Below are 15318 nucleotides of genomic sequence, written 5' to 3' on the forward strand. Positions count from 1 at the left end.
AAGAGGTTAGATTTTAGTAGGTTAGAGATAGACTTTAAATAGCTTTATATAATAGATATGTTGCTAAGAGGGGTATATTAGAGTACTATACTTAGTAAATACAACTAGTACTACTATAAAGCAGCATCACTATAAAGAAGAAGATAGTAACACATGACTACTCTGTATATTTAGGCCACTATTTCCTTCCAGATCTCCATACTTCCTCCAAGCATCTCTCCTTCTCTCTATTTCCTAGTTAGACCCAATTGAATCCATTTCAGTCAACTTTCTACCGTCATAGTTTGACGACCTTCATCAATAGCTACTACCTGCAAGTTAGTCTTAGCACATGATACTCTGATCTTATAAACCACAGTGATTTCAATGAGATGTGTGTTTCATGGCACTCACGGTCATACTATCATGTTTATATTGTCTATATATACGTACCTAGGTATAGATGGCTGAAGGCGTGGAAAAGCTTGCTCAGGACACAAATACTGCTTACCAGGGTTTTTCAGTATTTCAGGATTTGTTAGTATCCAACCTGAGTACTGATCTTTGGATGTAGCTTTGATCCTTATCCACCAGGTACGCGGACAGTCACAGAGTAATCCCAGAAGAGATGGAATTTCAGACAAGTACTACCGGAATTCATCGCTGATGTTAAGCAAGGACAGCTTTAGTGTGTGATTACTCTTTAGCATCAGCAATGGCTAACTAAGTACTCACTATCTCTGACCAACACTATGCTGTAACCATACCTGGCCTGCTCTAGCCTCGGCTTCATGTAAACTTCATCGTCAGGTCTGGTGGCATATCGTTTGGTTGGGTGCCGAATCCTCGGTTTCCGCTTGACTGCCAACATCTTGCCCAGGAGAGAACATCGAATCAATCTCTATGGTCTTGAACCCCAGAGTTTTCATGGCTCGGTACAGGCCCAGTGTGCCTAATCTGCAGTTTCTTTGTCAGTCAAACCTGGTAGTTACGCATACTACTTTGGAATTCATTTTATCTTCTAGGTACGACGGCACTATTTACAAGGCGAAAGGCATTCTCATCTACTACAGCTAGCAATGACGGTCTGCATTTTCTTTTGGTTGGTTGGCCAGGCCAGCTGATCCATCTCGCGCGACATATCAATGGAGGTTCTGCTCGGTGCAAGCGTTTCGAATTTCAGCCCAAGGGTAAGGTGCTTCCACTATATACCAAAATTATCTACGTGTTGACATAACGGAATTACATAGTATGATAACATCATGTGCCAAATCAGCAGACAGGGAACTAGGGGGTACATCAGGTTGGACCGAAACGTCAGCCCTCGTTAATTTATCATGGGGTCCAACCTATCACACAGTTTAAAATAGCTAACAGGGGTGTCATTTGCGGAAATATTGGAGAATATCGAGCATCGGCCGAAGGGTTTTGGGGTTTTGGGCCCGAACAGACCTAGCATGTGTCTCGAATCCCCAGCAAAATGGACCATCAGAGTCAGACTCATGTTTCTTCGGCTCAGGCTAGAATATTGTAGGGGGGGCATATAGCAGAGTTCTTTGTTCTCCAGCCTTAATTAACGCCGGGGAACACCCAAGTCAGGGCTGGTATGCGGCCGAGATATAATTCAGGTCACTACCCATTTCCAAAGGACGCGCAGGAGCTCTGCACGATGAACTGGTTTTCCGATGCAATCGTTCATTCCCTTGGCTAGATATGTCTCCGCATCGCCTTTCAGAGCGTTACCTGTGATGGCGATAATTGGTACCTCGCTCCCCAGCTTCCGAATTTGCGACGTCGCCGTCATTCCATCCATCACTGGCATGCTGACATCCATAAGCACCACATCATAGGAGAGTGGCTTCTGCTTGACCAGTCGGACGGCCTCCTCGCCGTTCCAGGCTCCATCGGTACGTTCGAATCCCAAGCTGTAGAGGAGCTTGAGCATCACTGAATGGTTTACGAGGTTATCTTCCACGAGCAGGAGATGCTTCTGTGGAGCAATTTTCCGCATCATGTCTGCGAGATATTCCTCTTCCTCCACCAAAGGTTTTTCCGGTTCCTTATGAGGCAAAACCATCGATGAGCCCTCCATCTTCGCGGTAAACCAAAACACGCTTCCTCTTCCTTCTGGATTCGGTCGATATCCCACAGTCCCATGCATCAACTCAGCCAGAGTTTTGCAGATAGACAGCCCCAGACCAGTCCCTTGGTAACGATGAGTGGAGGAATGCGCAAATCGCGTGAAGGGGGTAAATAATGTATTGATGGCGTAATCTGGGACTCCAATCCCTGAGTCAATGACCTCAGTCTTGAGTGTATAACTTCCGGGGGCTTGGTTGTCTGGTGAGAAGGACGTGGATACTTTTACATATCCTCTCTCGGTGAATTTCACGGCGTTTCCAACCAGGTTCTGCAGCACCTGCCGGTACCTAAGGGGATCCCCGAGAAGGGCCTTCGGGAAATCTGGCGGAATCCAGGCATACAATTGTACATCGGGTTTTAGGGATGCCTTGCAGTTTCGCACCACTGCACCTACTAAACTCTCAACGTCGACGACATCTGAGTGCAAGGAAAAAGAGCCAGAGGAGAGTTTTGAATAGTCAAGTACGTCATTGACAATCTGCAGTAATATGGACATTGAATCCTCAATGATAGAAGAGTATTCGCGTTGTCGCTCATTGAGCCCTGTATCGGTGAGCATCGTTAGCGCCAGATTCATCCCGTTCATGGGAGTCCGAATTTCGTGGCTAATATTAGCCAGGAAGTCTGTCTTGAGCTTAGAAGACTCCTCAAATGCGGCTATCATCCGCGCCTCCGCCTCCTTACGCTCGGTCAGATCACGAGTGACTTTGACGAAGCCGACATGCTGCCCGAACTGGTAGATTGGAGTGATCATCACATCAGCCCAAAAGCGCGATCCGTCCTGCCGGTATCGCCATCCTTCATCCTCCATCCGCCCCTCGCGCAGACAGACCGCCAATCCTTTGCCGGGCTTATCATTGATGCGATCCTCTTGGCTGTAAAAAACGGAAAAGTGCTTTCCGACAATTTCCTCCGTGGAGTAGCCCTTTAGAATAGCTGCACCCGAGTTCCAGGTCGCAATATGGCCATGCGGATCCAACATGAAAATTGCATAGTCCTTAATCGTATCGATCAGGATCTTATATGTCTCGTTCACATATGCATGCTGGACATTGGCCGTCTCCTTGGTGACCTTATGGGCTTCAAGTACTATGTAGATAAGCGTAGACCCTTCAAAGACTGGGGTAACGCGCAGGTAGTATGGACAGTTCCCATTAACCAGGATCCTCTCGACCACCTGGGATTCCTTCGTCGTACAAGCAGCACGCAAAGCACCATACAACGTAGCGAGGTTTGGGACCGGGATCACAGCAGGATCCATGTCACCAATGCTCCGGTTGAGCACGGAATTCCTCGATCTGCCGGAAAAGGCAATATGGCTGTCTGACACTTCCACTACGGACATGGACGCATCGAGGATAATCGTAGGAACAGGCGTGTGGCGATAGATGCGGCTCAAGAAGACACCCTCTGACTGCATGGCTCCCCCGCCATTCGCCCCAGAAGTCACTATCACTACATCACCGACCCCATCCGATGTGCCAGCATTCGGTTCGGGAGGCACCGTTGTCTTCAATGAGGCAGGACATGGCTGGATTTTGTCTCCTAGGTTGAGATCCGACAAACGACTGCTGAAAACCATCTTCCCCCCTACAGTGGAGAAGCGGAAAGAGAGAAATCTCTGGTGCGGGAAGCCGCCGGTGGTACGTGCGTGCTTTTATACTTCTATCCATGCCTTTCTGCCCACCTAAACTGCTACCCACTTTAGGTGTGCCACATATTCTTCGTGATCACATATTCTTCGCGATTTTTTAATATTTGAAGCTATATAATAATAATAATACTAGTAATTAAAATAAAAAAACTCTCTAGCTTCTTTAGTATATCTTGTATTATTAATTCCTTTTTAAATTAACTCCTGCAAGCATGGAGGGGGTAGAGAACTATATACTTTCTTTTTCTACTTTACTAACCTCTTCTACTTATATTTAGTATCCTTTACCTTCCTATCTTTAATTAATTAAATAGCATTATAAACTCTTAGAACCCTATTACTAGATAGATCTTTAATCTGGTGCTTAATATAAACCTAATATTAAGGCTCTTGTATGGCCCTAATTCTTTAAATTATTTCCTAGGTTATTTTTAGCTCCTCGAGCTTCTCTACCTGATATTAAAAGAGTTTTGATATATTCTGCCTTGCCTGGTTAGATACCTTATTAAGTTCCTTTATAATCTTTGCCTGATTCTTTAGAAGAGCCTTTATTGTTACTAGAGGACTATTTTTAATGCTGGAGGATAGTAATAGTAGTAAAGATAAGGTTTAATAAAGATTAATTAATATATCTAGTATATCTATCTAATTTGCTAGTTTTTTAATAATTTTAGTACTATTAACTAGCTAGATATTATGTTCTTTAAAGGTATCTTGAATAATTTGCTAGTAAAAGGTCTAGTTATAAATTAGCTGGATAATCTTCAAGAACTCTACCTTCTTATATAGCTTACCCCTCCATTAAGATAGCTTATTATTCTTGAGGTAAAAATTAGTCTTATAAGTAAGAAAAGGTTTTCCATCAAGAGATTAGTAAAGATATGTTAAATAAGTTATAAAATTAAAGGAAATAATATTATTTTTCTTATAATATTATAGAAATTTAAGTATAAGGTACAAGCTATAATTATTAAATATTAGATATTATTTCTTGCCTTACTTAGTATGATCAGGATACTTTATTTTAGTATTAAATTAATATAGCTAGGCAAGCACAAGCTTATTAGTTATCTAACTATTTAAGGATATTACTATTATTATTTTAGATAGTAATTATTCTATATCATGATACTAGACCTTTATATAGTTACCTGTTGCTTTAAAAATAAAAAATAGGTCTATTACCTAACTATCTATAGTAATATATTCAACTATAGTAATATTTTTACCTTACTTACTTTTTATAAGATTAGGGTATTTAGGACCCCTAAAAACCTTCTTATCATAATCTTTACCTAGTTGGAAACTATATTTATTAAAGTTATAGACAAGGCAAGCCAGGATCCTGCAAAGAAGTAATTTTAAAAGGTTATACTAGTATTAAAGCAAGCTAGTATCCTCTATTTATATCTACCTTAATTCCTTAGTCTTTTACTTTACTGGAGCAAGTCCTAGATTTGCTGGTATATATAATTTAAATTAATATGGCTATATCTTACTAACTTGCTTATCTAACCCCATGTAAGTAAGTATCTAATTTACCTATATTATAATAACTATAGGAGTTAGTAGGATATTCTATTTCTGTATTTATATAATCTAGTTAATTAAGGCCTTTTCCTAATATGGCTGTAGAAGGTTTTTATTTATTATTATTAGTATTACTAGTATTTTTGGTTTTTTGAGGTATATTTAGAGTATAGAGTTAGGTATATTAAATTCTCATGTAATCTTTATAATATTTGGTTTTTTTTACTTTTAAACTGTGGCAATAGCTTCAAGCAAGCAAGATTTATTAAAATCTAGAGATTTAGGTATGTTATGTTATAATAATAATAAAAATAAGTTGAAATATCAAAAATCGCGAAGAATGTATGATCACAAAGAATGTATGGCGCACCTAAAGTGGGTAGCGGTTTAGGTAGGCAGAAAGGCATGGATACTCCTTGTTTTTGCCTGTATTTCCTGGTTTGGGGGACGCTAAACTGTTCCCAGGACAGGAATAGGAGATTCGTGATGACTGGTTGTCCCTAACCCTAGTATAGGGACAACCAGTCAAGGTCTAATTTTCATTTTCCATTAACTAAGGATGTAGAATGTGATATCATGGGATTCATTACCCTGTTGGACATGGCTCAAGGCTGTGCCGGATGCGGGCACTGTCCAAATCTAAAAATCCAGAGGCCGTCACAACATATATATACGTATCTACCCTAATCGCCCTACTTGTCCTACTTGGCCAAAGTAGCATGACGACAAACCCAGGGTGATAACCCCAAACGTACTCCGTAGAAACATGCAGAACCACCCGACATTTTACCCTATTCCGAAAATGCGAGGTTGTGTCATTACGTATCGGTCCGAACCGACCGGCCGCATTTGTTTCGGACCGAGAGAGAGAAAAAGCTCGCGACACAAACATACAATTGACCTCGCTAAGTTGTATATATGGATAGTAGTACATCAGGATACCGGTTGAGAACGATGTTTGCGGAGACCCAAGGAGCAAATTTACCCAAATCACAATCTCGACGTTGACTGAACAATCCAGCCCAGTTAACTAATACTGCACTTGATTTGAATACATAGGTAGATCTTCTACAAGAATGCCATCTGTATCTACTACTCCCTTTGCCGACCCTCTGTGGTTGAGTCGTGGCTACAGTCCCTACTACAAGGACTCCCATAGACGCCTACAAAAGGAGGTCCGCGCATATATTGAGACACATATTGTGCCATTCTGTGGAGAATGGGAGAAACAGGGAGTTGTCCCAGCGGAGGTGAGGGGGCCCCCTAAAAGTCGACGGAATAGCCTTCTAAGCTCGTTTACAATAGGTCCATCGACGGCATGCAGAACTTGGTTACACCGCAGCTACTCCATTTCCCCTCGCCGTGGGACATTTGCAAGGACAGAAACTCCCAGCTGGGATTGACTCCCAGGAATGGGACGGATTTCATGATTTAATTTTGATTGATGAGATTGCCCGTTGCGGATATCTCGGGGTCATCTGGGCGCTAGGATGCGGGAATTCGATCGGTGGCCCGCCTGTGATTAACTTTGGTAACGAGGAGCAGAAACGGAGGTTTCTTCCCGATATGCTCAAAGGCAAGACCCGGTTCTGCTTGGGTGTTACGGAGCCCGATGGTAAGTGGCAGGGATTCGCAGCCCGAGTTGTTCGCGCTAACGCATGGATCGAGATGAATAGCCGGATCTGATGTTGCGGGAATTACTACTACTGCTGAACGACACGGGGATATATATATCGTAAACGGCGCAAAGAAATGGATCACCAATGGCATTTTTGCCGATTACTGTACTGCTGCTGTTCGCACCGGGGGCGAAGGAACGAGGGGAATATCGGCTCTAGTGATTCCTCTGAAGGGCCCCGGAGTGACGTGCAGGAAGCTAGATAATTCCGGTGTTCATGCCAGCGGTAAGCAATTCAATCCCTCGGCAACTCTCACCAAGGAAGCTAATGACGTATTCTGATTTGATAGGATCGACCTATATTGAATTTGATCAGGTGGAAGTCCCGGTTGCTAATTTGCTTGGAGAAGAGAACAAAGGGTTCCCAATCATTATGAACAGTATGTACCCTGTTACTGCCATGAACAGAAGGCACTGAACAAAATCCAGACTTTAACCACGAACGTCTGTGGCTTGCCTGTACTTCTCTTCGTATGGCCCGTGGATGCGCGGAAGACGCCTACCTGCACGCTATAACTCGGGAGACATTCGGCAGGAAACTCATCGAAAACCAGGTCATTCGCGCTAAATTTGCTGCAATGGCTCGTAGTCTAGATTCCACATACGCATGGATGGAGCAGCTAGTATACATGTCCGAGATGGCGAAGAAGAATCATACTGATATGGCAATGGGTGGCTTGTTTGCTAATCTCAAAGTTCTCGCGGGACGAACCCTCGAGTTGGTAAACAGGGAAGCTCAACAGATTATGGGGGGGTTAGGATATTCGAAGAATGGCCGTGGTGCGAAGATTGAGCAGGTGAGCCGCGATACTAGAGTGATGGTAGTAGGCGGAGGGAGTGAAGAGATTCTGTCCGAATTGGCTGTGAGCCAGGAGATTAAGGCGATGAATAAACTGCAGAGTAAGCTGTGAAAGCAGTAGGAATTGCATCTAAAATATTTTTGTGCGTTCTTAACGGGTACAAACTTGAATGAATTCCAAATATCCTAAGTACGAGACACGCTGCATATGGGCTGCCCTTGGATACTCATATTCAATACCTAATTCTAGCTTCCCACCATAAAATGGTACTTTGACCAAAGCTATAATCTTGTGAAAAATCTAGATGACGTTGCAAAGAATCTTTCCCTCCCCAACCGCATCGCCTTGTTTCCAGCTCGTTTGGAACTTGCCGTCTGCTGAGACGGTGATAGTCACTTCCATCTTCATGCTCTCAATGACCATGACGCTGTCTCCTGATTTGACCTCATCCCCATTTTTCTTGAGAACAGATAGCACCTTGCAAGGCATGGGGGCTGTAACGGTTTTGGTCTCACCATTTTCCGGTTTTTCTCTCGCTCGCTTGCTTTCTATGAAGGTCAACGCCGTATCTCGTCGAAACTCAAGGTACGTCCCAATTACTGGCAAGTGACAGAAGACGCTTTGTTCCCTGTTAAGACAACCCGCCAGAGCTTCTTCCTTAGCGCAATTAACCACAACATGTGCTAGTATTTTGGAACCGTTGATTGAGATTTCCAACGTAGTGCGAATGCATGACTCGGGACCCGTCGTGTTTGCTTCTACTGGTTGCCAGGAATCGACACTGACTGTGTACCGAGTGCCTGATAGGATCATTTGCCTCTCTCGAAACGCTTGGCTGATTTGGTTATAGCATGCACTCATACTTCCGGTTACCGACTCTATACTTCCCTTGAAATCCTCACTGTCGGGCATCGCGAGAAGATACGCCTCGCTAAGAGATTGCGACGCCAGGGACTGTGGCTTCCATACACAGATAAGGGGTCTTGCTGTGTCTGAATCTTGTGGTACATTATACGGCCAGTCCAACAAGGTGATTATGTCGTACTGGAGGTTGACAAGGTCATAACGCTGATTTCGAAACTGCCTGCGAATGTGTTGGAAAGGTCGTGACTGCGAAGGGGCAGAAGTTGCAAGATTGCGCAGCACAGTTGCTGGAATAATAGAGAAAGAATGGCGTAGTTCGGGATTACTCAAGCAAAGAGGCTCCCGTAGAAGTTCATCGAGATTTCCCGGCAGAAAGGAAGTGGTGTACGCCGGATTACGGAATGCACGGTGCAGGAGCGAGTGTTGTAACAGGAGTTGGTTGGTTTTGACACCTACACAAACGGTATGTGCAAGCACCTTAACCATCTTCTCAATCGCCAGGGCCCTTGTTGGCGCCCAAACAACTATCTTAGCAATCATTGAGTCGAAGTAGATTGAGACTGAGGCCCCCGTGTTGATGGCAGCCTCGTAGCGGACATCCCGACTTGGACCTAAGGGTCCCGGGGCTGGCAACCAGAGGTGGATCTTGCCATTCTCCGGGAAGAAGTTACGACGGGGGTCTTCAGCGCAGAGACGGCACTCGATAGCGTGTCCATATTGGGTGATATTCTGAAGAACGGGAAGAGAGCGTAAACTACCACCCGCTGCCACGAACAGTTGAAGGGATACCAAATCAACTCCTGTCACCTCCTCCGTAATGGGATGCTCGACTTGAAGTCGGGCATTGACTTCAAGGAAGTAGAACTTGCCCGTTGCAATGTCGAGAACAAACTCAACGGTACCGGCATTTTCATACCCAATTAACCTCGCGATGCGTAAAGCGGCCGCACTCATCATTTGTCGAGTCTCCGGGTTCAAAAAGGAACAAGGTGTTTCTTCGATGACCTTTTGATGACGTCTCTGGACCGAACAATCTCGTTCAAAGAAGGAAATAACCTCTCCATGAGAGTCTCCGACAATCTGAATCTCGACGTGCTTGCTGCTCTCCACATATTTTTCTAGAATACAATCCGCGGAACCAAACGAGCGCTGTGCCTCTGATTGAGCCCGCTCTAACTCAGCCTGTAATTCATCAGGCTTTCGGATAATACGCATTCCTTTACCACCGCCACCGGCAGATGCTTTGAGCATCACTGGGAATCCGATTTCTGCCGCTACTTTGCCCAGCTCTTTGGCATCTTGACTTGAGCCAGCATATCCCGGGATGAGCGGTACATCTGGTGCGTGTTTGCGCAGGTAGTCTTTGGCTGCCCTTTTATCGCCTAATGTTGACATAGCTTGATGGCCTGGACCAATGAATATCATGCCAGCCTGACGCACAGCCTGGGCGAACTCTGCATTCTCGCTGAGGTAGCCGTAGCCAGGGTGGATGGCATCAGCCTGGACTGACAGAGCAGTTCGAATGAGGAGGTCAATGTCTAAGAAAGGATTATGCTTGCTATGATTGATGCTTCCGATATTGATGGATTCATCTGCATGTCGTATATGAAGTGAGGAGGAGTCTCTGAACATGCAGTTAGTCTTGGTAACATTCAACCCTAACAACATAGGCGACAATAGGGAAGGGAGGCTATACTCATCCACAAAGATAGCAATAGAACTGATGTTTAATTTGCGACATGTTTGAATAATACGACAAGCTATCTCACCGCGGTTTGCAATCATTACCCTCTGGATAATTGGACGGCCATCCTCTCGTAGTGGAGGCGCTGCCACATATAGTGGTTTCCTTAAAGGCGCTGCATGCACGGGCCATTCGTTTTGCGAAGAAGTCTTTGTCATCTCTGAGCTACTGACGAAGAGCCTGGACGGTGGAATTATTGGACTGTAAGTGGATGCGTTATCCATCGAAAGATACCTGGGTTATTATGCGAGAAGCAATATCCTATCTTGATACCGCGGATTTCTCCGCATCGGACCGGGCTACCACTGCTCGGACCGGAGGCCCCATGATCGAGTAACGCCTCTAATTGGTATTTCGGATACTTGGATATTAATTTGCTCTACAAAGAGTAAATCCCCTTGTGCGGAGAATAGCTTTCGAGGGAATAGGGCGGGGGCCCCAAGCTACGGGTCTACGAATGCCGTGTTTACGGTGTATCTCAAGGAAAATATTGCTTGTAAGGAATTTTACTAAATCTAAAATATAGTAACTATCACAGCTGATTATGATCTAGATTCGTGCAAGCAAATTGTGGGTCGGCGTCCCATTCACACCTGGCAGAGTCACGACGTAAAGACACATCCCAAGGACATCGCGCGTGTCTCGTGGATCAATGATCCCATCGTCAATTAGCATCGAGCTCGTTGCGTAGCATTCACTGTCATTTTGTGCTTGTTGTCGGAAACTTTCCACCTGATTCTTCAGTTTTTCTGGAGATAGGACCTGTCCCTTGGACTTCGCACTAGATGCCTGGATCGTCTCCATCACACCGGAAAGCTGGTCAGGACCCATAACACTGCACCGGCCAGTGGGCCATGTGAAAATAAATCGTGGTCTATACGCCCGACCACACATGGCGTAGTTTCCTGCGCCGTAGGATGCTCCTAGAATGAGGGAGATATGCGGTACCTTTGAGCAGCTGACGGCTGAGACGAGCTGGGCGCCCATCTTGATAATTCCAGCGTGTTCAGCTTTAGCTCCTACCATAAAACCAGTGACATTGTGAAAGAAAATGAGAGGGATATTTCTAAGATAATTAGGGATACAAGTTGCATGCATGGATATGAAGTCTTACTGCTGGTTACACAGGCGAATGAACTGGGTGGTTTTAGAGGCCTCATTTGGGTTTATGACCGATATCTGGTTAGCTATGATGCCAATGGGGAAACCTGAATTTATCAATTAGGCCTAATCCATGAGTGAAGAGAAATAGAGCGTGCTTACCCAAGATATGCGCCCAGGCAGTGATCATATTCGGCCCATACTTGGGCTTAAACACCGATAGTCTAGAGTCATCCACGATTCTCAAAAGGACTTCAAACATGTCGAGAGGTTTCCGGATATCTGGATTCACGATAGATAGAAGGTCCTCAATAGAATATCTAGGTGCAGCTGGGGTAATGAGACCATGAATACGGGGAGCTCGTTCATGGAGTGAGGCAACCCATTCTCTTGCTTTCATAATAGCGTCAAATCTGCAGAAAACAAACAATTAGCAAAGTAATTCTCTCAAAGCCCATCAATAAATTGCATTATTAAGCCCATACTCATCGATGGCAACCTGATCTGCCAGGCCCGTGATTGTTGCATGAACATTCGCGCCCCCGAGCGCTTCAGCGCCTATAACTTCTCCAGTTGCCATTTTTACGAGCGGCGGCCCTCCGAGAAAAGCTTGAGCCTGGTTCTCTACAAAGATGGTGTAGTCTGATAGCGCTGGATGGTAGGCGCCACCCGCCGTGGATGAGCCAAAGACAATCGCGCATGAAGGTTTGCCATGCTGTGTGCGTACTGCAAGATCACGGAAAAGCTGACCTCCTTTATGAAAGACACGGAACTGCTGAGGGAGAAAGACACCAGCCTAGATACGATACTCAGCAAGCAGCAAATAGAAGACACATTCAAAGTGTAACTATACAGATTGGACGAGTGAGATTAGGGGCAGATCGTTCTCGAATGCCACTTCCATCATGCGGTTCGTTTTGAGGACTAAACGTGAGGTCAGAAACATATATGTACTTTGTACCAAAATGATACATATTATGAAGCTCAATTCGCATACCCGTCATCTCATTCCAAGCCCCTCCACTTTGCGTTGGGATATGCGACATGAGGAGACATGGACGACCACTAGGTTGCAGTTAGCTGTGGCCCTGAAGCACAGTGATATTGTGTATAAATACCTAACATTACCGATCCCTGCAATCAGATTCGCGCATGGTGTTGAATCCCTATTCCCAAACCCAGCGAAGGCCCCTAGCTCGAGAAATGGTGTGTCCTGGTCTAGTAAAAGGGCAACACGATCCCTTGCTGTGGAAGAAGAATTAGCGAGACAGGCGCAAGAACGAACCATTTGGGATCCATGTACGCAGTAGCTGTCCTCTAGATTGGTGTCTCTTTAAAGAAACCTGATCTCCTTCAGCGGAAACAAGTTGCAAGGCTTGCTCAAAGCGGTTGATAACAGATATCCAGGCAGTCTTATTTTGTTTGAATTGCTCTCCCCGCAAGTCAACGCGGGAGCGCCAAACAGGGAAAGAAGACTCCGTTGCCATTGAGTGAGAGTATCTATTAGTGGAATTTCTTATACAGTCTTGTTTGTACAGAAATAAGTCTGCTTTTCCGCTATAAATTCTTTCATCCTAGTCAAGGTTCTTTGCATCTCGACGGCCGGACCGAAGTGTCGGGAAGCCCTCCGCAGGGACCGGGAGTCGCGAAGCACCCCCTTCCACAAGATTTCGAGATATTCCGGGGGTATAAAGATGTTGTTCTATGTGCAACTAGGCGCATGGGCTTTTGTCTATGAGTGGTTGTGTAACTAGATAATCCTCACATCTGTTGCGGCACTGACGGTACTTATTGCAGGATCTACTGAGCCCAGGATTTCCACATAATGGTACCCAAACTCTCTCTTATTCATGGGCCAAAGGAACCCGAGATCTGGAGTAACAAGACTCTATGCGACATAATTGACGAGCAGACAAATCGGTATGCTGACCGGCCTATGTTGATTGTTCCATGGCAATCTACACGGCTATCGTACCATGATCTTGCCGAGCGAAGCAAAACAGTTGCAAAGGCCATGTTACACTTTGGTTTGCGCCATGGCGACTGCATCGGAATAATGGACGGAAATAGCTGCGAGTATATTGAGGTCTTTCTTGGTGCCGCACGAATTGGATGTCCAGCAGTAGTACTGAATAACACATACACGCCAGACGAGCTAAAGAATGCTGTCTACCAGAGCTGTAAGAGTCTTTTTATCTCTTCCCAGCAGCTTGTATATTTTATCATATTGTTTGCCCCGCTGATTTCGTTTATTAGCCTGTAAGACCGTCTTTATCACTCCAGGCATTGGAACAAGGAGCTTAATAGGACACATTAAACTTCTTCAGTCAGCAAAGCAAAGGGGTCCAGATCTACGAGATTTACAGCAAGTAGTATACTTGCGAGGAAATGTAGGCGGCCTTGCTGGCGGTATGATCCAGTCCTACACAAGCTTCATAGCCCAGGGACACTCAAGAGACAAAGATACGCTGCTAGAGCAGGCCACAAAGATGCTTGCACCAGAAGACGTTTTAAACTTGCAGTTCACATCTGGTAGGTCTTGCAAATCCCTCTTGACTCGAGGAGTTCCGCGCGCTGATGAAGCTGTGCCATAGGGACTACTGGGTCCCCTAAGGCAGCGATGCTAACAAATATGCAAGTTGCAACCTTTCTAAGGGTGCTGAATGCTACTAACCTGCTATAGTAACATTCTTAATAACGCACGATTTGTGGGAGATGCAATGCGTCTTACGCCGGACGACATTGTCTGCTGTGGTCCTCCTTTGTTTCACTGTTTTGGCCTGGTGCTGGGATTTTTAGCTTCGTTCTGCTACGGTAGTTCCATTGTTTTCCCGTCCGACTACTTTCGTGCGAGTAGTGTGGTGGATGCCCTCTTGAACGAGAACCCCACCGTTCTCTTGGGAGTGCCAACTATGTTGGTGGCAGAACTCGAGGTTTTATCCAAGACTGGACAGAAGCCACGACGTTTGCGAACAGGTCTTGCCTCCGGGTCGGCAGTGTCTCAAGTTTTGATGAATGAGATTCGAGAACGAATGGGGGTCGATAAAATGCTCATTGCGTACGGCATGACGGAAACAAGCCCTGTCAGCTTTATCACTTCTCTCGACGATCCAGATCAGAAGCGGATATCAACCATAGGAAGGGTGATGCCTCACACCTCTGCGAAAGTGATCGATAAAGAGGGCAACATCCTCCCACGAGGCCAACGGGGCGAGTTATGCATTAGCGGCTATGCCTTGCAGAAGGGCTACTGGAAGAATGAAGAGAAGACGCGGGAGGTTATGCGCCAGGATGAGAACGGCGTACTGTGGATGTATACCGGGGATGAAGTCATGATCGACGAGGCGGGATATGCACACATCACAGGACGCATCAAGGACCTTATTATCCGAGGTGAGTAGTTCACCACAAAGCATACCTCAGTGGGAGGAGCTTTGTATTTCTGACTATCCTGGTAGGCGGCGAAAACATTTTCCCTCGTGAAATCGAGGATCGACTTGCGTCGCACCCGAATATCACCGAGGCCAGCGTTGTAGGAATCAGGGATGAAAGATATGGAGAAGTCGTTGGATGTTTTTTGAAAGCCGCCATGTGCTGCCACAAGATTCCAGACAACGAAATACGGAAATGGGTAGAGAGGAAATTAGGCCGGCACAAGTCACCAAGTTACGTCTTCTGGATTGGAGATACGGGAGTTGGGAATGACTTCCCCAAAACCGGGAGTGGGAAACATCAGAAGCATATTTTGCGCGATATTGGGAACCGACTTGCTGGACACACCAAGACCCGTGCCCGCCTATGAAAATACTAAGGAACTAATAGTATG

General features: G+C 45.4%; 4 protein-coding genes across 4 annotated transcripts; 2 read left to right on the forward strand and 2 right to left on the reverse strand.

Annotated features, from left to right (window-relative positions):
• Positions 1-1603: 1603 nt before the first annotated feature.
• Positions 1604-3541, reverse strand: fos-1 (sensor histidine kinase/response regulator Fos-1/TcsA; the record flags this gene model as incomplete). The annotated part of the gene is made up of 1 exon (XM_040894211.1): positions 1604-3541. One exon carries the CDS (start codon positions 3539-3541, stop codon positions 1604-1606), a length of 1938 nt encoding a protein of 645 aa, XP_040749359.1.
• A 2507-nt stretch (positions 3542-6048) lies between these two features.
• Positions 6049-7898, forward strand: P175DRAFT_0525770 (acyl-CoA dehydrogenase family protein). The gene is made up of 5 exons (XM_040899431.1): positions 6049-6555; positions 6611-6920; positions 6982-7209; positions 7274-7363; positions 7392-7898. Exons 1-5 carry the CDS (start codon positions 6382-6384, stop codon positions 7892-7894), a joined length of 1305 nt encoding a protein of 434 aa, XP_040749360.1. The 5' UTR covers positions 6049-6381; the 3' UTR covers positions 7895-7898.
• A 10-nt stretch (positions 7899-7908) lies between these two features.
• P175DRAFT_0464360 (uncharacterized protein) lies at positions 7909-12979 on the reverse strand (the record flags this gene model as incomplete). Its single annotated transcript, XM_040894843.1, has 10 exons — positions 7909-10288; positions 10352-10592; positions 10695-10834; positions 11022-11457; positions 11506-11599; positions 11655-11905; positions 11978-12288; positions 12346-12445; positions 12611-12737; positions 12796-12979. The coding sequence occupies 10 exons, from the start codon at positions 12977-12979 to the stop codon at positions 8084-8086; spliced, it is 4089 nt and encodes a 1362-aa protein (XP_040749361.1). The 3' UTR covers positions 7909-8083.
• A 338-nt stretch (positions 12980-13317) lies between these two features.
• Positions 13318-15294, forward strand: P175DRAFT_0559879 (uncharacterized protein; the record flags this gene model as incomplete). Its single annotated transcript, XM_040900946.1, has 5 exons — positions 13318-13672; positions 13749-14024; positions 14087-14096; positions 14176-14885; positions 14951-15294. 5 exons carry the CDS (start codon positions 13318-13320, stop codon positions 15292-15294), a joined length of 1695 nt encoding a protein of 564 aa, XP_040749362.1.
• Positions 15295-15318: the final 24 nt, after the last annotated feature.

This window comes from Aspergillus ochraceoroseus (genome assembly GCF_002846915.1).
Source record: "Aspergillus ochraceoroseus IBT 24754 chromosome Unknown P175scaffold_8, whole genome shotgun sequence".
NCBI classification, from domain to species: domain Eukaryota; kingdom Fungi; phylum Ascomycota; class Eurotiomycetes; order Eurotiales; family Aspergillaceae; genus Aspergillus; species Aspergillus ochraceoroseus.

Excerpts from the sequence above, each read along its gene's own strand:
- P175DRAFT_0525770 (XM_040899431.1), top strand. The coding sequence starts at position 6,382 with ATGCCATCTGTATCTACTACTCCCTTTGCCGACCCTCTGTGGTTGAGT. Across the intron at positions 6,921-6,981 it reads GGGTGTTACGGAGCCCGATG|CCGGATCTGATGTTGCGGGA; the intron begins GTAAGTGGCAGG and ends CGAGATGAATAG. Across the intron at positions 7,364-7,391 it reads GTTCCCAATCATTATGAACA|AAGGCACTGAACAAAATCCA; the intron begins GTATGTACCCTG and ends TGCCATGAACAG.